This window comes from Quercus suber, unplaced genomic scaffold (assembly GCF_002906115.3).
Source record: "Quercus suber isolate HL8 unplaced genomic scaffold, Cork oak 2.0 scaffold_33, whole genome shotgun sequence".
NCBI classification, from domain to species: Eukaryota; Viridiplantae; Streptophyta; class Magnoliopsida; order Fagales; family Fagaceae; genus Quercus; species Quercus suber.
In genome coordinates, this window is record NW_027069498.1 from 626891 (window position 1) to 650251 (window position 23361).

General features: G+C 35.6%; 4 protein-coding genes across 4 annotated transcripts in view; 2 read left to right on the forward strand and 2 right to left on the reverse strand.

The window, feature by feature from the left end:
* Positions 1-9807, reverse strand: part of LOC111982930 (cuscuta receptor 1-like) — a 16666-nt gene extending 6859 nt beyond the window's left edge. The window contains 1 exon segment of the mRNA XM_065770628.1: positions 9249-9807. Coding sequence (XP_065626700.1) covers positions 9249-9807 — 559 coding nt within the window.
* A 706-nt stretch (positions 9808-10513) lies between these two features.
* LOC112024303 (uncharacterized) lies at positions 10514-12167 on the reverse strand. The gene is made up of 2 exons (XM_065770629.1): positions 12050-12167; positions 10514-11181 (listed from the first exon to the last, which is right to left on the reverse strand). The coding sequence occupies exons 1-2, from the start codon at positions 12165-12167 to the stop codon at positions 10514-10516; spliced, it is 786 nt and encodes a 261-aa protein (XP_065626701.1).
* Positions 12168-13668: 1501 nt separating this feature from the next.
* On the forward strand, positions 13669-15211 carry LOC136066383 (uncharacterized). Its single transcript, XM_065770630.1, has 2 exons — positions 13669-14828; positions 14932-15211. Exons 1-2 carry the CDS (start codon positions 13669-13671, stop codon positions 15209-15211), a joined length of 1440 nt encoding a protein of 479 aa, XP_065626702.1.
* A 5047-nt stretch (positions 15212-20258) lies between these two features.
* Positions 20259-21176, forward strand: LOC136066384 (uncharacterized). Its single transcript, XM_065770631.1, has one exon. The coding sequence runs from the start codon at positions 20259-20261 to the stop codon at positions 21174-21176; it is 918 nt and encodes a 305-aa protein (XP_065626703.1).
* The last annotated feature ends 2185 nt before the right edge of the window (positions 21177-23361 follow it).

The following is a 23361-nucleotide window of genomic DNA, read 5'->3' on the forward strand; positions in this document are numbered from 1 at the left end:
TTAACCTTTTTTTTTTTTTTTTTTTTTTATCTTCCATATCATCATCTTCTTCCTCCGTATTTCTTTTTCCAAATCAATACATTTGTTACTTTGCCGTTTAAACTCACTAACGGAGCTCATGTGAAACTCATGTGCAACTAGATTGCCAAAGCTAGACGCCCAAACCAATGGAGAGAGAAAAATTTGGATTCAACGGTGATACAAAGAGAGGTTGAGGCTCGCCGGACTCTGTGCTCCCACAACTGCTCGTTGTTCCTGCCGTTGATCTCACCATCCTTGGCTTCCACCGCTGTTTCATGGTTTCCTAGAATAACTAATAAATAAATAGGCACAATCTGGACCGTGGAATGGAATCAGTGATAAATTGTACTCCTCCATTTAGAATTTCTCTTGAGCTCCATATATGTACCTGTTGTTGTTGTTAAAGATTCTTCATTAAGCCTTGAAATTGAACCCCTCTCTATCTCTTGTAAAAGATCACCAATCACACATAACAAGTAACTAAAATCTCTCTGTATATTTATATATTTTTTGTTGTTTGTTTTCACTTAGATTTGATCCATTCATCCCTTTAGTTGATCGTGTTTACTGTTCACTCACTTTAGTGTTTTCCAATTGGTTATACATAGATCAAAACATTAGAATTACAATTTCCATTTATTCGGCTTTCGTAGGTATGGTTTTTGTGTGTACACTACATATATCAGTTGCTATTAAAAAACCACAAATTGCGGCCAAGGACAACAATATCAGCAGCGAGAAAGACCAGAGCAATGGGACAACGATGTCCGGTGAGCCGTAGCCTTTCTCTCCTCTCAACCTTTCTCTATCAATTAGTGCTATGATTTTTTTTTTCTTTAATAATAAGAGTTAATGCCTAAATCACTAATATCTAGCGAGTAATAATGACATTACTATGAGTGTTTTTTGACTCTTAGATCTAATAGTAATTAATGGTCCATAAAAGGTGTAACTCCTGTGAAGTTACAGCAGGTGTAACTTGAACCCATCTCATATATATATATGAGACTGAAAATAAAGCGAAAGAAAGAATTTGTTTTTAAGAGCCTATTCATTGTTTTTTGTCCAGCCGGCCTGTACATTGTGGTCCCATACAAAGTTGTGAATAACTCTGATAAAGTTCAGAGTTTTGAATAAACACTTTCAACTCTTCAAAACTTTGTCTTTGTCTACCGACACAGCCGTGTATTGTAGGCTTTAGCCTTAAATTTTTAATTTTTTTTTCTATTTTATTTATTTTCTATTTAACATTCTAACAATTGGTGTATCTTATTTAGGGAAAAAATAAAAATAAAAATCTACGTATAATTATTACTAATATATATTATGTGAGACAAATAAAATTATAATTATAATAACGACTTTTAAATATGTGTGTGTGTATATATATATATATATATAAAGGGTTTAAGTTACATTTGGTGTAACTCTAAGTAATGTTACACCAACTCAATATTTTTAATTGGATGCGAATATTGACAAATCCACCATATATATATATAATTAACCATAATTTTGAAATGATACTGAAATATTTTATTTCTTTGACCAAACTAAAACAACTTTTGGTACGAGCCTCTTTTAGACTATATTTTTTGGTTTTCTGGGTTTTATAAGTTTGTGTTTTTTTTTTTTTTAGCATTTGTTTTTTTGTTTGGCATTTGTTGTGACTGGGTACAATTTGTTTGTTTATTAAATTTAAATATTGTACATAAAATGAGCACTGATAGATTGATTGATAGTTTTCCACTAGTGAATTAGGAATTCAAGTGCTCATACTATGGAGAATTGTACTTCATTGGGTGTTATTGTACTTTTTTACTGCTATTACTTAATTTAAAACCTAAAATAAACATAAATTATGTCTAAAAATATTTTAAAATATACCTAAATATAAATATTAATTAATTGTCTAACACCTAACATATTTTACTCTTGTTTTTCAAGAATTGTTGCACCCCGTACCCATACCCATCTCGATGTCCATGCAAAATAGCATTACACAGTATTACAATTGCTCAAATAATGCAAAGCACTTCTCTTAAAGCTATTCCAAGTTTCCAATTATCACCAATCATCAATACTATGTACACTATTGAGTTGATAAACTTTCGGACACTTTTTCATTTCTAACTTCTTCTTTTTACCTATCTAATACGTACTCACATTTTCCTTTCTCTCTTAATTTCCCTTTTATCTAATCCCTTTAACAAGCAAGAAAGCTACACCCACTACACATACAACTTTCTCATATCATATCTTGTGTATCATGGTGTCTTTCCACCTGACGATCTTTTCTAAAAAAAAATGGGTGCAAGAAGATAATTTATTTTCTTTTGATGAATAAATACTTTGATTGAGGGAAGTAAATTAAAAGAACCAATTAATGTCCTTGCTGATATAGTTTCACACAAAAGAGGTTTCAATTTTGGTTGATTTCATAATGTTGTTGCACTTTGTTATAGGAATTTACCAAATTCCTAGATCTTTGAGAGAGAAAAAAATAAAAGAAAATAGAAGAAAAACAACACATATTTGTTTTTTCCTATCTAATTCATTCATGTTTTCCTCTCTATCTTAGTTTTTGTCTAATCCATTCAACAAGTAGCAAAGCTACATCCACTACTAATACAAAGGTAGGCAAGGTAGGCAAGAATGGAGCTAGAATTTCGAATTAGAAAGGCAAAGTATAAGAAAAAAAAAATCCAAAAAAAATTCAATTTAGTATTAATAAACTAATAACAAAGAACAAAGGCACAAAAACATTGTTTTGTACATGGTACATTACTAGACACAAAATACTATTATTTCTTACTACATTATTAATGAGATCAATGTAAAATTATAAGAAAAAGGGGGCCAAGGCTTTTGAAAGAAGAAGCCAAATATAAATTTGTGGAGAATATACTTTTCCCTTTTCCCTTAAGGTCGAGGCCCAGGCCCTTTTGGACCCCACCTGGCTTCGCCCTATACAAAGGAGCTTTCTCAGATCATATCTGTACTTGTTTTCGAAAGCAAAAAAGTAACATCCATTATTTGGTGAGATGACCAAGAATCTTTTATTCTTGTTTTTTTTTTTTTTTTCTATGTGAGAAACAAGATGACCAAAGACTAAGACTCTGCATCATGGTGTCTTTCCACCCACTACAATGACAACCTTTTCTAAATAGAAAAGGCAGAAGAAGATATTTTCTTTTCTTTTCTTTTGATGAATGAATACTTACATTGAGAGAAGAAAAAAGAACCAATAAACTTGTGGATATACTTTTATAAAAGGGATTTAAGTTTTGGTTGATCTCATAATATTTTTGCTTGAGTCCCAAGATGTAAAATTACTTTCATCTGTAAAGTTGATCATGGAAGCTTTGAGTTGTAACAAAGCTATTCTCTCTTGCGCCCCGCAACCAAAGCACCCATTAAAATCCAATTGAAAAACTAACTCCACCAAAAAGCAAAAATGTCTCAACTCATCTAATTTTTCTTTTCCTGAATTTTCGTGACAAAAATAAGACAAAGTTTTCTCTGAACAAAGTGTTCTTCAGTTAAAATAGCCACAAGTATGCTACATATATACTTACATCAAACGGTCCACGTTATAGTATTGCAGTTGGTCTAATAATGCAAAGCGTGTTCTTTGTAGTGACTATTATTTACTTACTTTCGTTATTTGTTTTTGTTGGGAAGATAATAACATGGACAACCATTAAATGAGCATTTAATATAACATATAGAGACATTACTTGACCCAAAAGACTATTTCAAAAAAGTTTGGATTTACTTCTTAAAAAACAAGTTTGATGTCTTTGCAAAATTTAAGAAGTGGAAACCAAATTGGAAGGAAGGTCAAGTGCGTTAGAATTGATAATGGCATTGAGTACATGAACAAGGAGTTCTTGAAGTTTTGTGAAAAGCATGACATCAAGAATTTGGTCAGCTCTACTATAGAAGCAAATGAGGCGGTCGCTTAAGGCTCCAGGTAGAAAAAGACCTCCAAATTTCAACCAATAGAGTAATTTTTTTTATTTTCATAGTATTAACTCAGCCCAAATATTAGTCAATAAATAAAATAATATTTTTTATCAAATGAAAAACAAGAAAAATGAGAGAGAAAAATGATACGTCCACAACATTTTTCACAACAAATTTTAAGTAGCAAGTTGCTACTAGCTGTTATTGGTGGGTAAAAAAGTAATTTTAGTAGTGGGTTTACAGAATTTCACAACATTTTTCACAACAGTTAAGTTAGCAAACTTTTACTAGTTTTCATCTAGATCTACCACTGACATCACCTTTTTACTTACAACTATCTATTTGCCACATCAACAGCTGTGAAAAGTTTTGTCAATTTTTTTGTGTCTATAAATTTTTTGAAGAAAAAAAATTCTACGTGATTAATTAGTAATTTTGTATCTAAAACAAGATAATAGATTTTTAAGTAATATTAAATCTTTTTTTCTCAAAAAAAAAAAAAGTCATTTAAATATATTTAAAAAAATGTCAAATTAATTTTCACCTAAAGCCCTCAAATGTAGCAAACCGCCCCTAATCAAGAGGTATTATACTGTACCTAGAACACCTCAACAAAATGGAAGAGCTGAGAAACTTAACAGAACACTTGATAAAATAGCTAAATGAATAAGGCTGAATGTTGAGCTTCCTAAATGGTTTTGGATTCATGTAAGACAAGACTACTGCTTCCTACTCTAAATAGAATTAGGAAGCACAAACCAGCCTAGCCTAATATGAATATATGGTTATGTGACTATGTTTATGTGGGTGAGAAAGAACGGTGCTACAAGCTCTAGGGAAAATAAAATAGGGTGTTCTTTATTCTTTGTGAGAGAGAATTAAGGGTGTATTTGGGGTTTTGGTATTGTGAAAGTGCATGTGTACTACTATTGTAATCTCCTTATTTTATAGTGGGAATTTTCTTTGTTACCGTCTATACACATAGGCAAATTGTCAAAACACATAAATTTTCTATGTCTAATTTTTTTTTTTTTTTTTCTCCTTTCTTTAATCTTGCGTAAACAATTTATTTTCACAGCACTTTTCTTTCTGTTATAATTTGGGAATTTGGTCCTACACAAAAAGAAACTTAACACGAAGCCAAAGACTTTGCCGTCAATGGTGCTTTCTCAATTTTTTATCTAGTACTTTCTTAGAAAATATTATTTTGATGACTAACCCATACCCTTTGTATTATTCTGTTTGCATTATTTGAGGAGACCTAAAATCAAGAAGAGTCCAGAGATTTAGGCCTTAATGGTACTTTCCTAATTCATCTCTAATAGATTCTTGACAAATGTTTGCTATGGATGACTAGCCCATACCGTTTTATGAGTTTTGCTGCTTTTGCATTATCTGAGATGATTTGGACTCAACAAAAGGCCTAAGATTTGGCATCAGTTGTGCTTCCCCAAGTCAACTCGCATTTAGTGCCTTCGTAAAAAGTATTTCAAAGTGAACACTAGTTCATGACTCTGATATGATGAGCTTTGGTTCGAGAAGTCTACACACTCAAGAAGAGGCTAGATCCTTTGGCTTCAATAGTGCTTTCATAGAAAATGTTTCGTAGTGATGACTTGAGAATACCTAAAGTCCTAAACTCAAGAAGATGCCAAAAACTTTGGTGTCAATGGTGTTTTCGTAATTTGTATGTAATACGTTCTTGCAAAATGCTTCATAGTGATGTTGCACTTGACACCTTCCCACTCACAACAATCACTCTCTTTGTCGGCTGAGTCCTGTTCATCCATTATCTGAGATTAGCTGGACTAAGACTTTGCAGTTCGCAACATGGTGTCTTTCCACGATGGTGATCTTTTCTAAATAAAAAAGGTGCAAGAAGATAATTTATTTTCTTTTGATGAGTAAATACTTTGATTGAGGGAAGTAAACCTTACTAATATAGTTTCACACAAATGAAATTTGACTTTTGGTTGATCTTATAATGTTGTTGCACTTTTTTTACATAAATTTACCAAATTCTTAGATCCGTGAGAGACAAAAATAAAAGAAACAGAAGAAAAATGACACACTTATTTATTTATTTATTTTTGTTTCTATCTAATTCTTTCACATTTTCCTCTCTATCTTAGTTTTTGTCTAATCCATTCAACAAGCAGGAAAGCTACATCCACTACTAATACAAATGTAGGCAACGATAGAGCCAGAATGCTACATATACTTATATCAGACGGTGATTTGTGTTCTTTCGTCTGTAATTTTGCAGTTATGTCCTACTCAAAAAAACCATCACTCAAGAACAGGCCAAAGTCTTTGGTTTGAATGGTGTTGATCCTAATTTCGTATCTAGTACTATCTTGGAAAATGTTTAGTTATGACTAGTCTATTGGTACCACCAACTTTGCATTAATTGAGAATACCTAAACTCAAGAAAATTAAGGCCAAAGACTTTGGGGCAATTGGTAAGGCATCCCTTAACTTTTCCCTAGAAGACTTGGACTCAACTAAATACCAAGAACTTAGACCACAACAAATCAACTACCTTTTATAAATTCGTATCCAGTGCTTTTTTGGAAAGTGTTTCATGGTAAATGTTAGTCTCTATCACTATTATCATGAATTTTGCATTATTTGAGATAACATAGACCACGAGAGTTGAAGACTCTGACGTACATTATATCTTTACACCCACCACCTTGGAATTTGATTTTTGACTAAAATAAAAGGTGGACAAAAATTATTCATTTTCATTTAGAAAAGACAAAAGACTTAAAAACGATATGTGCTTTCACCAAAGAGGTGAAAATGCTATGAATACTACAAAAATATATAAGGATGTAATTTTAACGTGAAAAAATAAATTAAAAAATATTGGCGCAATGAGTTGGGCTAGCCCTTGGGCAAGGCCACTTAAGCCATTGCCTAGCCCTAGCGCCGCAAAAATTTTAAATTAATAATTATTTTTTTATAATTAAAAATAATGTGAGCTCCCTCACTTCAAGAAGGCCTCTAAAATGGTGGGAATAATAAAAACCCAACTGATATGAAATCCAAAATTTTTAAACAAAAATAAAATTATATGAATGCATCAAATTATCATTCAAGTCAATTTCTCATAACGACTTGAGATTTCAATTTTTTATGTCTCTCTCCCACACCATGGATTGTCAATATTAGCCATACAATCTTTCACATGACCACACACTAAATAATCTCTCTCTCTCTCTCTCTCTCTCTCTCTCAATACCAAAATCAAATTTAGAAATTAGATTTCAATTTTATTTCACCATTTATCACTTTATTTGGTGAATTGAAATGTGAAGAATTTGTATGTGTCAGAGAGGAAAAGTCTTGAAACATTGAACCAAAGAAAACAAGTTAAGAATATTTATTTTTTTAATATGAAAGTTCTTGAAACATTGAACCAAATGAAATAAAAGGTCAAAATTTAATTTATTATTATCTCTGATGTGGCACTTGAGAATATTTCAATTCTCTTAACAAAGAATGCACCAATTGGGAAAACATTAAAAGGTTTGATTACTATATCAAAGGGTAAAATTGCACCCTGAAAATGGGATTTCACTGAGCAGTGATAATGACAAGTGCCAACTTTACATGAAGTTTCATTCGATCAAAGCATTCCAGACCTAATGAAAATAGATGCTGTCTAAACAGCATGGATTGATTATCCTTAATATGAATGAAAAAAAAAAATCCTACCAAACTTGGAAAAAGGAAACAACTAGCAAACAATAAAATTTTGAAGCATCCCTGCTTCATTTGCAATGGGGGAAACTGTGTTGATCAAGCACACATCATTTTAAAAGCAAACCCATAGAAGTCATATGCAAAAAGATAATACCACATTAAAAGCATGTTGGAATTACATAACAAAAGCAAATAAACTCACATCATTTTAGAGGGAAATTAACACTTTTTTATATATCAAACATTCAAATGCTTGCACATGATACTCCAAAATCGGCTCAAAATCTAAAAGTAGATGTTAGAAAAACTTAAATTTAGAAACATAGTTAGTAATTTTGTATATAAAAAAGCAAGAAAAATGAAATTAAAAAATCAGAGTTACAATATAAAATTTTATAATGACATCTAAATGATATTTGAAAAAAATAAAATAAAAAGCCTCAAATAAAATTGTTGCCTTAGGCATAAAATTGTCACAGTCCGACCCTAGACTTTACTATATTGTCTTTACAAACTGTCGTGTTGCAAATCACAAATAAACAAATAAATAAAATTCAAACACTCATTAATTAAAATTTTAAAATCCAACAATCGCACTTATTACCACATTAATCTATAAAAGTTTATGTAGTAAAATGCGTAATATTTTTAATATTTTTCAAAGAAAAGAGAAATCCCAAAAACCCAAGGAAAAAATCATAAATGTGGTAGATCGCACAATTTTTTCACTTGTATTGTGATCAAGGATAATGATAGACTTACATTGTGTGTGTGTGTTGAAAGAATTTCCAAGAAAGCAATAAATACAAGTTAAGAAAGGACAACTGTCGCTTTCTTCAACTATCATGACCTAAGTTACCTCAAATAATTCTAAATTCATAATACTAGTGATATAGACTAGTATTCACTATGAAAGAGTTTCCAAGAAGGCACTAGACATGATTTATAAAATAATTGGTGCTTTGTTCAATTGTCATGGTGTAAGTTATCTCAAATAATGCAAAGTCCATAATACTAGTGATATAGACTAAATTTATTATGAAATTTTTTTTCCAAGAAGGCAATAAATGAGTTAAGAGATGACAATTGATGCTTTGGCCTTTTGTTGAGTCTAGGTCTCCGCAAATAATGTCAATGGCATGGGCAACCCATCACAACGAAACATTTTCCAAGAACATACTCCATCCGTCCTAGTTTGTTTGTCCTCTATTCCATTTTGAGATGTTCCAAAATATTGTCCTGTTTCTAAAAATAAAAATAATTAATTTACTAATATTCTTATTATACCCCTACTTTATTTTCAAAACTATTTGTAAAGAAAACTAACAAATATTTAAAAAAATCAATCTAATTGGAGCAGTGGCGACTCCAGAAAAATTTTTCAGGGTGTTCCTCAACAAGCATAAATTACACAATCTAATAAAAAAAAAATTTATATTGACAACAACAACAATCAGAAAATACACAAATACATAAAATTTACAATTGCCTTCTACGAGTTTTCATCGTTTGAAATCGTTGCATAATAGGCTCATTATCAATGCTACAAGCTATATCTTTTTCAATATACACAACTAAGCAATCATCCATCAATTGATCTCCCATTCGATTGCGCAGTTCATTCTTTATATATTTCATTGCTGAAAAACTTCTTTCTACCGTTGCAGTAGCAACTGGAAGGGTCAAACCAAGCTTCACAAGCAAATAGACTAATGGATAAGTCTCGTGCTTCCTTGTGCTCACTAACTTTTCAGCAAGTTCACTAACTCCTTGAAACTCTAAAAAGAAGTCGTTGCTGCGCATATCAAAAATGTAATTCTGCAGTTGAGAGTCAAGTGCCAAAATATCTGTCCCAAGAAAATCAGAGGGATAGAACTTAGCTAGACGTATCAATTTTTCCTTATCGAAAGCAACAAATGAATTACTTGGATCCAAGCAAGCCATACAAAGTAGCAAATCGGTATTCACCTCAGAAAAGCGGTTGTTAAGCTCTTGAAGTTGCATATCTATGACTGTGCAAAATAGCTCAACACGATAATGATGTAAATTTGAATTTTTTTGGGTGTTGCGTCTCGGCCTCCCACTAACTACAAACATCGCTTCCATGTCCAAGATAGGAATCACATGTGAGTTGCAAAATAAAGATACTTCAACCAACAAAGATGCCCATCCATCATCTCTCATCACTTGCAACCGTTGCTTAGACACTGATAGTATGGCTTAATTACGAGTTTCCCACAGACGGCGCCAACTGATGATGCCGAAAATATCAACAGTGAGTTACACAATGCTCGTACCCTCGAAACGACACCTGCACAAAGAAAAGAGGACCTAACAGAGAGCACCGGTGTGGTGCCGACCAAATACCCTCCGAAGGTCAAGTTAGAACTTTTTTCAACTCTAGAGTGCTAGAGAGGGGTTAATTATGCGTACCTCGATTTATGAGAGTATTGGAGCTTTTATAGTAGTAGAGGGTTGACCTCTCTTTCTTGGAGTAGAAGTCTTTTCCATATAGGAATCCTTATGAGCATAGATTGCGGAATCCTTTCCTTATAGGACTCTATCATTGAGCGTGGAGTACAAGTCATGATTTTATTAGAACCGTCGGCCTCTGACCCGTCAGCTTGCCTCATTCCCTTCAGCCATGAAGGGTCATCAGCCTTTGAACGAAATCAGCCCCTTAAGCTCTTCGCGGATTCCCTTCCCCGTCAGCCTGTCCCTGTTCGTCAGCGTTAGAGTCAGCATCCTTCATGACTTAACCCTTCAGCCGACGGGTTAAGCCTATGGTGTTGTATGCTATGATTTCTCCTTATCATTGTGCATCTCGAAGAGCATCTCGTCTCTTACAAGAGCCTCCAACAATAGTTACTAAATTACTAACCACATAAAAAAATTCAGCAATGTTAGTGTGATTTTTAGCAACAGCAACAAGTGTCAATTGAAGTTGATGAGCAAAACAATGGACATAAAATGCTGACTTGTTCTCTTTCAAAATAAAAGTTTTGAGTCCATTGATATCACCTTGCATATTACTAGCCCCGTCATAACCTTGTCCACGTAGGTTCGACAAACTCAAATTATGTTCACAAAGTAAACCTTCGATAGCATGCTTGAGTGACAAAGCAGTGGTGCTTGCTACATGTACAATACCAAGGAACCGCTCTATAATAATTCTTTCTTTGTTCACATAACGAAGAACGAGGGCCATTTGTTCTTTCACCGAGATATCACGTGACTCATTAACTAATATTGAAAAGAACCCATTGTCAAGATCGTTGATGATGACTTTGGATGTTTCACGTGCAATTGCATTCACCATGTCTTTTTGAATATCAGAGTGGGTAAGCTGGCAATTTTTCCAAGATTTTTGCAACACTTCATTGATAGATTCATTGTGATCCCCCAAAAATTTTAAGAGCTCAAGGAAGTTTCCTTTATCACTTGAACCTTGAGATTCATCGTGACCACGAAAAGCTAATCCTTAGCATAAAAAGAATTTTACATAATCAACTATTGCATTTAATTGAATCCGATATTCAGTTTTATCTTGTTTTTATTGCTTAATAAAAACATTTTGAATGTGTTGCTTTTCCTTCTGTAGAGCTTCACTCTTCTTGACAGCTTGGTTATGAGCACTATTAACTTCTCCAACATGGGAATCTAACTTTGCAACTTGATTCCAAAGTTTGAATCCCTTCGTTACAAAAGTCTCACCTCCCCCTTGCTTATATAGATTCATTGTGATCCCCCAAAAATTTTAAGAGCTCAAGGAAGTTTCCTTTATCACTTGAACCTTGAGATTCATCGTGACCACGAAAAGCTAATCCTTAGCATAAAAAGAATTTTACGCAATCAACTATTGCATTTAATTGAATCCGATATTCAGTTTTATCTTGTTTTGATTGCTTAACAAAAACATTTTGAATATGTTGCTTTTCCTTCTGTAGATCTTCACTCTTCTTGACAGCTTGGTTATGAGCACTATTAACTTCTCCAACATGGGAATCTAACTTTGCAACTTGATTCCAAAGTTTAAATCCCTTCGTTACAAAAGTCTCACCTCCCCCTTGCTTACCAACATCTTGCCCAAATAGGTAGCAATAAAAAAAAAATGTCGCATCCTTGTCTATACTATATTCCAACCACTTTCTATTTATATACCATTCCGATCTAAATCGACGGGGCTCTCCAGAAAAATATGATACAGGGTAATCCTAAACAACTGGTTGACAAGGGCCTTTTGTTAAATAATATCTTCTGATTTCATCATGATTATTAGTATGATAAGATGATATCTTTTGTCGTAGCCCAGGATCTGAAGGAAGATTTTCTAAATTAAAGTCAATACGAATTCGCTTAGAAGATGTAGATGAATCTTGCACAGGAAATGAATCTGGCACAGGAGATGACTCTTGCACAGGAAATGAATCTTGGGTACGTGGTTTTCTTATCAAATATTTGTCCATAATTCTAGCAAAAGAATAAACAATAAACTATAAGTTTGTTTGAAATTATTATTCTTGCATTAATTATAAAATTATTAATTGTTATTTAGCCTAACATAATTTAATTTATTTGTCTTTTATAATGTATTAGTTAATTTAATTATATAGCTTTAATTATTGTTATTTAGCATAACAATAAACTATATTGCTTTAATTTGTTTGTCATTAATTATACTATTTTAATTTATTATATTTGTTTGTCTTTTATTTGCCTTATGCACGTTACACATTGTATGTGCATCACAATAATTAAAACAGTATAATGTGTAGCACATTACACTGCTAATCAAAAATCACAAACAATAACCTGCCAATCAGAAAATTTCACAATCACAATAGACAATTTACTTCACACTAAAAGACAATCAATATATTACTAACACATTGACCAACACTAACAAGCAACAGGGAAGATAAGGCCAAATTCAACAAAAAAAAAAAAGAAAAAAAAGAAAGAGGCAAAAGCAAGCAATTTGGCCAGCCAATATGACCAATTGCTTGCTTTTGCTCTTTTTTTTATTTTTTTTTTCTTTTTTTGTCTTTTTGAATTTGTCCTAATCCTATTGGTCTGTGTGTTGGTGTAATGGTGTTCACCAACACCATTACACCAACACACTGACCAATAGGATAGATAAGGACAAATTCAAAAAGACAAAAAAAGAAAAGAAAAAAAAAAAGCAGGCAAAAGCATATAAATTATATAATTATGTAGAGAGAGAGAGTTACCGGTACTAAAGTTAAGAATAAAGAGAGAGAGAGTTCATTTTAGTTTTGCATTTCATAGGTAAAGAGAGAAACTGAGAGACTTAGAGAAAAAGAGAGAAAAAGAGTAAAGAGAGAGAAATACCTAGCACGAGGTCCGACTGGCGAGCACCGAGATCCGAGAGGCAAGCAATTGGTCAGATTGGCTGGCCGAATTGCTTGCTTTTGCCTCTTTCATTTTTTTCTTTTTTCTTTTTTTGAATTTGGCCTTATCTTCCCTGTTGCTTGTTGGTGTTGGTTCTTGTGTAACGTGTGTTGCAGTGTTGGTGTTGGTCAATGTGTTAGTAATATATTGATTGTCTTTTAGTGTGAAGTAAATTGTCTATTGTGATTGTGAAATTTTCTGATTGGCAGGTTATTGTTTGTGATTGTTGATTAGCAGTGTAATGTGCTACACATTATACTGTTTTAATTATTGTGATGCACATAGAATGTGTAACGTGCATAAGGCAAATAAAAGACAAACAAATATAATAAATTAAAATAGTATAATTAATGACAAACAAATTAAAGCAATATAGTTTATTGTTATGCTAAATAACAATAATTAAAGCTATATAATTAAATTAACTAATACATTATAAAAGACAAATAAATTAAATTATGTTAGGCTAAATAACAATTAATAATTTTATAATTAATGCAAGAATAATAATTTCAAATAAACTTATAGTTTATTGTTTATTCTTTTGCTAGAATTATGGACAAATATTTGATAAGAAAACCACGTACCCAAGATTCATCTCCTGTGCAAGATTCATCTCCTATGCAAGATTCATCTCCTGTGCAAGATTCATTTCCTGTGCAAGATTCATCTACATCTTCTAAGCGAATTCGTATTGACTTTAATTTAGAAAATCTTCCTTCAGATCCTGGGCTACGACAAAAGATATCATCTTATCATCCTAATAATCATGATGAAATCAGAAGATATTATTTAACAAAAGGCCCTTGTCAACCAGTTGTTCAGGATTACCCTGTATCATATTTTTCTGGAAAGCCCCGTCGATTTAGATCGGAATGGTATATAAATAGAAAGTGGTTGGAATATAGTATAGACAAGGATGCGGCATTTTGTTTTTATTGCTACCTATTTGGGCAAGATGTTGGTAAGCAAGGGGGAGGTGAGACTTTTGTAACGAAGGGATTCAAACTTTGGAATCAAGTTGCAAAGTTAGATTCCCATGTTGGAGAAGTTAATAGTGCTCATAACCAAGCTGTCAAGAAGAGTGAAGATCTACAGAAGGAAAAGCAACACATTCAAAATGTTTTTGTTAAGCAATCAAAACAAGATAAAACTGAATATCGGATTCAATTAAATGCAATAGTTGATTGCGTAAAATTCCTTTTATGCCGAGGATTAGCTTTTCGTGGTCACAATGAATCTCAAGGTTCAAGTGATAAAGGAAACTTCCTTGAGCTCTTAAAATTTTTGGGGGATCACAATGAATCTATCAATGAAGTGTTGCAAAAATCTTGGAAAAATTGCAAGCTTACCCACTCTGATATTCAAAAAGATATGGTGAATGCAATTGCACGTGAAACATCCAAAGTCATCATCAATGATCTTGACAATGGGTTCTTTTCAATATTAGTTAATGAGTCACATGATATCTCAGTGAAAGAACAAATGGCCCTCATTCTTCGTTATGTGAACAAAGAAGGAATTATTATAGAGCAGTTCCTTGGTATTGTACATGTAGCAAGTACCACTGCTTTGTCACTCAAGCATGCTATTGAAGGTTTACTTTGTGAACATAATTTGAGTTTGTCGAACCTACGTGGGCAAGGTTATGACGGGGCTAGTAATATGCAAGGTGATATCAATGGACTCAAAACTTTAATTTTGAAAGAGAACAAGTCAGCATTTTATGTCCATTATTTTGCTCATCAACTTCAATTGACACTTGTTGCTGTTGCTAAAAATCACATTAACATTGCTGAATTTTTTTTATGTGGTTAGTAATTTAGTAACTATTGTTGGAGGCTCTTGTAAGAGACGAGATGCTCTTCGAGATGCACAATTTGCCGAAATTAAAGAAGATTTAGAGAATGGTGTAAGTAGAAGTGGGCAAGGTTTGAATCAAGAGACAAATCTTAAACGTCCTGGTGATACACAATGGGGATCATATTATGGGACTATTCTGAACTTGATTTTGATGTTCTCTGCTGTTGTTGATGTATTAGAGATTATTGAAGAAGATGGCCTCTTCGACCAAAAAGTTGAAGCTCGATCATTATGAGGTCAATTCTAACTTTTGAATTAGTCTTTGCTCTACACTTGATGAAAAATATTTTAGGGATCACAAATGAGTTGTCAATAGCATTGCAAAAAAAAAAAAAATCAAGATATAGTAAATGCTATGGATCTTGTTAAAGTGTCTAAACAACGGTTGCAAGTGATGAGAGATGATGGATGGGCATCTTTGTTGGTTGAAGTGTCTTTATTTTGTAACTCACATGATATTCCTATCTTGGACATGGAAGCGATGTTTGTAGTTAGTGGGAGGCCGAGATGCAACACCCAAAAAAATTCAAATTTACATCATTATCGTGTTGAGCTATTTTGCACAGTCATAGATATGCAACTTCAAGAGCTTAACAACCGCTTTTCTGAGGTGAATACCGATTTGCTACTTTGTATGGCTTGCTTGGATCCAAGTAATTCATTTGTGGCTTTCGATAAGGAAAAATTGATACGTCTAGCTAAGTTCTATCCCTCTGATTTTTTTGGGACAGATATTTTGGCACTTGACTCTCAACTGCAGAATTACATTTTTGATATGCGCAGCAATGACTTCTTTTTAGAGCTTCAAGGAGTTAGTGAACTTGCTGAAAAGTTAGTAAGCACAAGGAAGCACGAGACTTATCCATTAGTCTATTTGCTTGTGAAGCTAGCTTTGACCCTTCCAGTTGCTATTGCAACGGTAGAAATAAGTTTTTCAGCAATGAAATATATAAAGAATGAACTGCGCAATCGAATGGGAGATCAATTGATGAATGATTGCTTAGTTGTGTATATTGAAAAAGTTGTAGCTTGTAGCATTGATAATGAGACTATTATGCAACGATTTCAAAAGATGAAAAGTCGTAGAAGGCAATTGTAAATTTTATGTATTTTTGTATTTTCTGATTGTTGTTGTTGTCAATATATAAATTTTTTTTTTATTAGATTGTGTAATTTATGCTTGTTGAGGAACACCCTGAAAATTTTTTCTGGAGTCACCACTGCAAGTTTGTATGGGTTGGGAGCAATGGTTGGAGTTCAAGTCACTAAAAAGAGTTTTACATACACATACATTTATATTATGCTAGAGTGGAATTTCTATCTTAGATTAAATAAAATTATAAAAAATACAAAACAAAAAATAGCAAAAACCAAATTATTTTTGCATGGTTGGTTTTTTAAACCAAGTAAAAAAATATGACTAACTCTTACATGGTAAGAGACTAATAAAAGTCCATTATGCCAAGTGGGAAAAATCCTGATAATTATTTGGATGCCTAATGTAGCTATTTAATAAGAAGAGGTATGGAACCATTATAGAAGGATGAGACTTGTAGTAAAACAACAATATGCAATAAAAACTAAAGACTACAAGTCTTTTTACTATTTGCATTGCAAGTAATGAACTAAGCTCTGAATCTAGAATTTTGATGTGCTTTAATATTCCTCCCTCAAGATGGAGCATAAATATTAGAAAGCCTATCTTGGAATAAAATTGAAGAATTGAGTGTGCCCAAGTGGTTTGGTAAAGAGATATGCAAGTTGGTGTTTTGTTGGAATATGAAATGTCTTAACCAATCCAACTTGGATCATTTCCCTAACAAAGTGACAGTCCAATTCTATATGGTTAGTCCTCTTGTGGAATATTGGATTTGATAGCAATATAAATGGCTACTCTACTCTGCTGTCACAATATAAGAAAGCAACCATATGTGAAATACAACCAAGAACAAGTGAAGAACATTCAAACATCCATGAAGAACACTCGAGCATATTAAAACAAGATACTTATAGCCTAGCATGTTTTGATCTAAATAAACATCTTAACATTATGAGAAAAAACAAGTTTAAGGATGGAAATATACCTAAATGCAAATCCACATGGATGAGGAAGAGGGGTTTATTTGGTTCTTAAGGGTGGATACTGGATAGAACTGTTCTCATTCGCAATCCAAATCTCAATAAGACTAGAAAATAACAAATAATTGCCATACTTCCTCTGGATTAAGAGGGAATGAATAAATAGTATTAAGTTTCTTTAGGTTTGGGATGGAGAGTTATTCTCCTAAACCTTAAAGGGAGATTAGCGTAATTACCACACCAAAAAAATAAAAAAGCATTTTTAAGTTTATAAACTTGAGTCTGGTTAACAGTACCTTAGGGCATTTGTTAATGACCTACATTAGAAAATTTTTTATATAACTTTTATGAAAAAATATAAAAATGACAATGTTTGACTACAAACTTGGTTGTAGACTAAGAGTATTCACAATGATAATGTTAAAAAGTTTAGTTTTTAGCAACTCAAAGGACTACTTTATTTATTTTAACACCTTACTTTACAAGACACCCAACATTAATGATTCTATTTTTTTTACCATTTCACTTAAATATTCTTTCTTTATTATAAGTGAAACACTCATAAACATTTAAAGAGCGGGCATCATGTGGAGAAAAACATAATGCAATAAACTATTATAAAACTAAATAAACAGAAGGGAGTCGAACATGTTAAATCCTGCAATTCCCAATCACAATATAATGTTTATAGAATAACTTAATATCAAAATGTTGTGATTCCCTTACACATCATCGAGTCATTGACTCAGAATAACAAATCCCAAAACAAAATGCAACTTTAATTTCACAAATTAATATATAATTCCTGCACACAATACTCTTTTTTCACAAATCATTTCAATAAATAACAAATGAAAGGCGTTTAGAGGTTTTTGGCCAGGAAAAAATCCACCTTAACATTTAGTCACTCTATTAGGAATAGATCCACTACTGGTACATGTTGAATGGATCTCGAATACAATGAATAATACTGTTGAGGATCCATAGCCAACCCCAAAATTTGGGTCCAAGTCTTTAATTGTTGGTGTTGTATTTACCGGCACAAATTTCACCCCAGTTTTTCTTTCTTTCCATTACCCATTACTTCGTTCCAATTTCTAAGCAACCAAAAAGAACAAGAAAATTCAATCCTAAAAAAAAAAAAAAAGGAAAACCCAAACAAAAAGAAATAATAGGATCAAAAGAAACAATCACCATGTCAGGGAGCACAATACGCTTCACTCTCTTATTGACCATGATGTTGGTGTTGGTATTGTTGGATATGGATATGGAATCCATATCCAACATTTCTCGCCTCCATATTCTTCTTCTTCCTCCTCTTATCCTCCGCCGCCATTCTAGGGTGGACCTTCAGAGCTCTTTAATGAGCTCGAAACGTCGTCGTTGTCTTCTGCTCCATCGCCCAAAAGGGCAAGCCATTAGAGAAAAAGACATGGACTGACAGAGAGAGAATAGGGGTTTTTCAGACACGAAAAAGGGAGAGCACCGAGAATCAAAAACCCTAACCCTAACCCTAACGGAGGCTGTTCATGGTTTTGAATGAAAAGAGATCAGTGAGAGAGAGGGGGGAGAAAGAGCCATTGGAACTTAGAATGGCAATATGGTAGTGGGCCGCACATATTTGTACTTTTTTTCTTTTTTCTTTTTTTTTTTGAAAACCCGTTGTTCTTCTTGCAAAAATTGTGTCATAATCAAAAAATTAGAAAATTTTAAAATTTAATGATGAATTATTTGAAATCCTTCTTTATTCTAGAACCTTCTAGAGTTTAAATATTCATTTTGTTATTTTGGAGATTAGTAATTTCTAATTTGATTTTGAGACTAAATTTATCCCTATTGAAATAATAAGTTATGACGAGGTGAATAAGCACTGATGAAGCCATCTATGAGAACGATCATCCTCATACGGACGAGAACGTCCCCAGGAAGAGCAACGCAGAAGGCCACGGTACTGACAAGGAAATTCAGTCCCTTTAATGCAGTCAATTGAACGGTTACACTTCCAACTGTACGAACCGTTTGGAGACATTAATGCCTCATTACACAGTCCCGAAGCGTTACCCAATGGAGCATTAAGACCTCCATAACTCCTCCAACGGCTAAGGACGATGAGAACAGATATAAAACTCATACACTCCCACGAAGGAAGGGGGAGAGACAAGTAAGAAAGAATATTGTGTATTTGCTCTTTTTGTTCATTTTGTTACTTTTCTTACAAAGAGAATCCTTTATTCTAACTTTGGCATCGGAGGCATTGTGGCAGGCACCACACCGATGTCCATCTCGAAGGGAAGAAGGATTAGCTCTGTCCAACGAACATCACTGACAGGTTTACACTTATCAGTTTGGCACCGTCTGTGGGGAACGACATTGTTTTCGTGTTCAGACTCGAAATAGTGGTTCCCTATTCTTGTTCTTTTCAAGATGGAGTCTAATCAAGACGCTGCAACCCTAGCTCAGCAAGTTCAAGCCTTTGTAGCACCGTTAAAGAACTAACTAAGCAAAACCAAGAATTGAGATTACGGCTTCAGCAAGAGGAAAATCGTTCGAAGGGAAATCAGGAAGATGAGGGGGATAGCAACAGAAGAAGTGACCATCGAAGGCCTAACACTCCCGTCGAGCAAAATTTAGATATTCAGGAGATGAGGAGAGAGATGGACGAACTAAGGAACGCCATCAAAGAGAAAACAGAGCGGAGTGTGGATCGGATGGTCCGGGCGACGGATTCACCATTCACAACAGCGGTTCTCGACTGCCCAGTGCCGTCGAAATTTCGGTTACCTCAGCTCGAGCCCTTCAACGGGCTGAAGGACCCTCAAGATCATCTAAACACCTTCAAGACGACCCTGGGACTTCAACAGCCCCCAGATGAAATCTTGTGTCGCTCCTTCCCTACTACACTCAGGGGAGCTGCCGAGAGTGGTTCACGAAGTTGCCAACATCGTCAATCGATACGTTCGAGCAGTTGAGCAACGCTTTCCTGCTTCACTTTATTGGAGAACAACGACCAAAGAGGACCGCTGACCACTTGCTTACCGTCAGGCAGGGAGAAAAAGAAACCTTGAGGTCATATGTGCAACGTTTCACGAGGGAAACACTGGAGGTAGACGAAGCCGACGATATGGTGCAGCTGACGACCTTCCAAGGCAGGGCTGAGGTCCAGGGATCTCGTCAGCTCACTCGCGAAGAACCCCCCAAAGACGATGGCTGAAATGCTCCTCAAGGTGCAGAAGTACATGAACGCTGAAGACGCATTGGCTGCTATCAAGGACGAGGACAGACCAGGGACAAAGGAAGAAAAGAAGATGACTCGTAGAGGGCAGAAGCGAGACCGTCCAGATCGTCAAATCAGTGACGGAGTCAGAAAAAAGGATGACAAAAATCCACGAACGGTAAAATTCACCCCCTCGTTATGCCTGTTGACAAAATTTTGGCGCAGATTAAGGACGAGCATTATCTTAAGTGGCCACGCCATTACACTCATCTCCCACGTCCGCGACCAAAGTAAATACTGCCGATTCCACAAAGATCACGCCACTACACTGAAGATTGTAGGGATTCAAAGAGCAGATAGAAGAGTTGATACGGAGGGGGAAGTTGCAGAAATTTTAAAGAGGGGGAACACAGCAAATTCCGAGAAGAAAACAAACGCCAACAGGGGTCCTCCTCCAGGAACGACGGTCGTCAATCACAACCCCCCAAAACGTGGTCGGGAAAATACAGACGATCGCCGGGGGCCTACCACTGGGGGCTCATTCAAGTCACTCAAGAAAACACATCAACGACAAGTGAATAGCGTCCATGTGGCACACCTGCCAAAGCAGAGACGAACTGATCAGGATATGACCTTCAACGAAAGTGACTCCCGAGGAGTGAAACAGCCACACAATGACCCCTTGGTTATAAAGCTCACTATAGAAAGGTTCAAAACAAAGAGAGTCCTCGTGGACAATGGTAGCTCTGTTGATATCATTTACTTTTCCGCATTCCAACAGTTGAAGCTGGATCCCAACAGACTTCGTCCATTTGACTCTCCGCTCGTCAGTTTCAGCGGTGACAGGGTGTATCCTAGAGGCATAGTGACGCTGACAATCACAGTAGGGACGGACCCAAACAGTTAACTCGTCAGATAGACTTTTTAGTAGTTGATAGCCCGTCATCAATAATGTCATCATCGGAAGGCCAGCACTCAACAAGTAGAAGGCGTCCACATCCACGTACTGCTTGAAGATGAAATTTCCAACGGATGACGGTGTTGGTGAGGTCAAAGGAGACCAAGTTCTAGCTCGAGAATGTTATCAAGCTGTTTTAGCAGCTAAGGAGAACCACACGTGGATCGTAGAAGAAGAAGAGGAGAAGAAAGTGGAAGCACATGGAAGTAGTGGAATTGATCGAAGGGGAAACGACGAAAACAACCAAAATAGGGACGACTTTAAGTCCTGAAATGAGGACGAGACTCATTCAATTTCTCAGGGAGAACTTGGAAGTTTTGCCTGGAGCCATGACGACATGCCAGGTATATCTTCAGAAGTTATTCAACACAAACTGAACGTAGACCCCGAAAAGAGACCCGTCAAGCAGAGACGAAGAACCTTTGCGCCAGAAAGGGACCAAGCAATCGCTGACGAGGTAAACAAACTCCTGACTGCGAGTTTTATCAGAGAGGTGTACTATCCAGACTGGCTGGCCAATGTCGTCCTGGTAAAGAAAGCGAATGGAAAATGGAGAATGTGCGTGGATTTCACAGACTTGAACAAGGCCTGCCCAAAGGACAGTTTCCCGCTCCCCAGGATAGACCAGCTAGTAGACTCTACGGCCGGGCATAAGTTGTTAACATTCATGGATGCATTCTCAGGGTACAACCAGATAAAAATGGCTGACGAGGATCAGGACAAAACCGCCTTCATCACCAGTCAGGGACTTTACTGCTATAAGATAATGCCCTTCGGTCTGAAGAATGCCGGAGCAACCTATTAAAGGCTAGTGAACAGAATGTTCATCAAACAAATAGGCAGGAATGTGGAAGTGTACGTCGACGACATGCTCGTCAAGAGCAAGGAAGAACTTGAACATCTGGACGACCTTAAGGAGACATTCGACACCCTTAAGCAATACCAAATGAAGTTGAACCCTGGTAAGTGTGTCTTCGGTGTCGCCTCCAAAAAATTCCTCGGGTTCATGGTCTCCCAGAGAGGAATAGAAGCAAACCCTGAGAAGGTACAGGCCATACTCAATATGGCATCGCCTAAGTCCGTCAAGGAAGTCCAGAAGCTGACGGGACGGATTGCAGCGCTTAACAGGTTCGTGTCCAGAACAACGGACAAGTGCTTACCATTCTTCAAGACCCTAAAGCAGGCCTTTGAATGGACTGACGAATGTGAAGCGCCATTCCAAGAGCTGAAGCGTTACCTCAGCAACCCACCACTCCTGAGCCCGTCCAAAGAAGGTGAAAACCTTTATTTATACCTGGCCGTTTCCTCTACGGCCGTCAGTGCAGCCTTGATAAGAGAAGAAAACAGGAAACAGCTCCCAGTCTACTATGTTAGTCAAGCCTTCCAAGGAGCTGAATTCAAATACCCAAAGATCGAGAAAATCATGTTTGCATTGATAGTAGCTTCGCGCAAGCTCAGGCAATACTTCCAGGCAAACCCGATAGTGGTAATGACGGACCAACCCATCAAGAAGTCTATGAACAGACCCGAAGCAGCCGGGAGGATGGTCCAATGGGCCATCGAACTCAGCCAATTCGACGTGGAATACCATCCCAGGATGGCCATCAAAGCACAAGCTCTGGCTGACTTCATCGCCAAGTTCACCTGTCCAGACGAGCCGAGTCATGCCACCGGGGATGAAACATGGATGGTGCAGACTGACGGTTCGTCAACACAGAAAAGGGGAGGAGCAGGGGTCGTCATAACCACTCCCGAGGGTGAGATACTGAAGTACGGGGTACGGCTAAGATTCCCGACGACCAACAACGAAGCTGAATACGAAGGGATTCTAACAGGTCTAAGGCTTGGAAGAGAGCTCGGGGCTAAGAACCTATTAGTCCAGAACGATTCAAAGGTAATAATTGGAAAGGTCAGAGGAGAATACGAAGCAAAAGAGGAAAGAATGCAGAAGTACCTCAGGTTGACGAAACGCTTGATTCAAGAGTTTGAAAAAGTGGAGTTCGTCCGAATTCCGAGAAGTCAGAATATGGCTGCAGACGAAGTCTCGAAGATAGCTTCGTCAGAAGAGACAGAACCAAGGGCAGACTTGATGATGGAGATACAGAAAAACTCCAGCATAGAAGAAGTTTCAACA

Bases quoted from the DNA above. Each gene is read 5' to 3' on its own strand.
- LOC112024303 (XM_065770629.1), bottom strand. From the start codon at position 12,167: ATGGACAAATATTTGATAAGAAAACCACGTACCCAAGATTCATTTCCT. The intron at 11,182-12,049 runs GTATTGACTTTA...TTTTATGCTAAG, and splicing joins TACATCTTCTAAGCGAATTC to GATTAGCTTTTCGTGGTCAC.
- LOC136066383 (XM_065770630.1), top strand. From the start codon at position 13,669: ATGGACAAATATTTGATAAGAAAACCACGTACCCAAGATTCATCTCCT. The intron at 14,829-14,931 runs GTCAGCATTTTA...TTATGTGGTTAG, and splicing joins TTAATTTTGAAAGAGAACAA to TAATTTAGTAACTATTGTTG.
- LOC136066384 (XM_065770631.1), top strand. From the start codon at position 20,259: ATGGCTGAAATGCTCCTCAAGGTGCAGAAGTACATGAACGCTGAAGAC.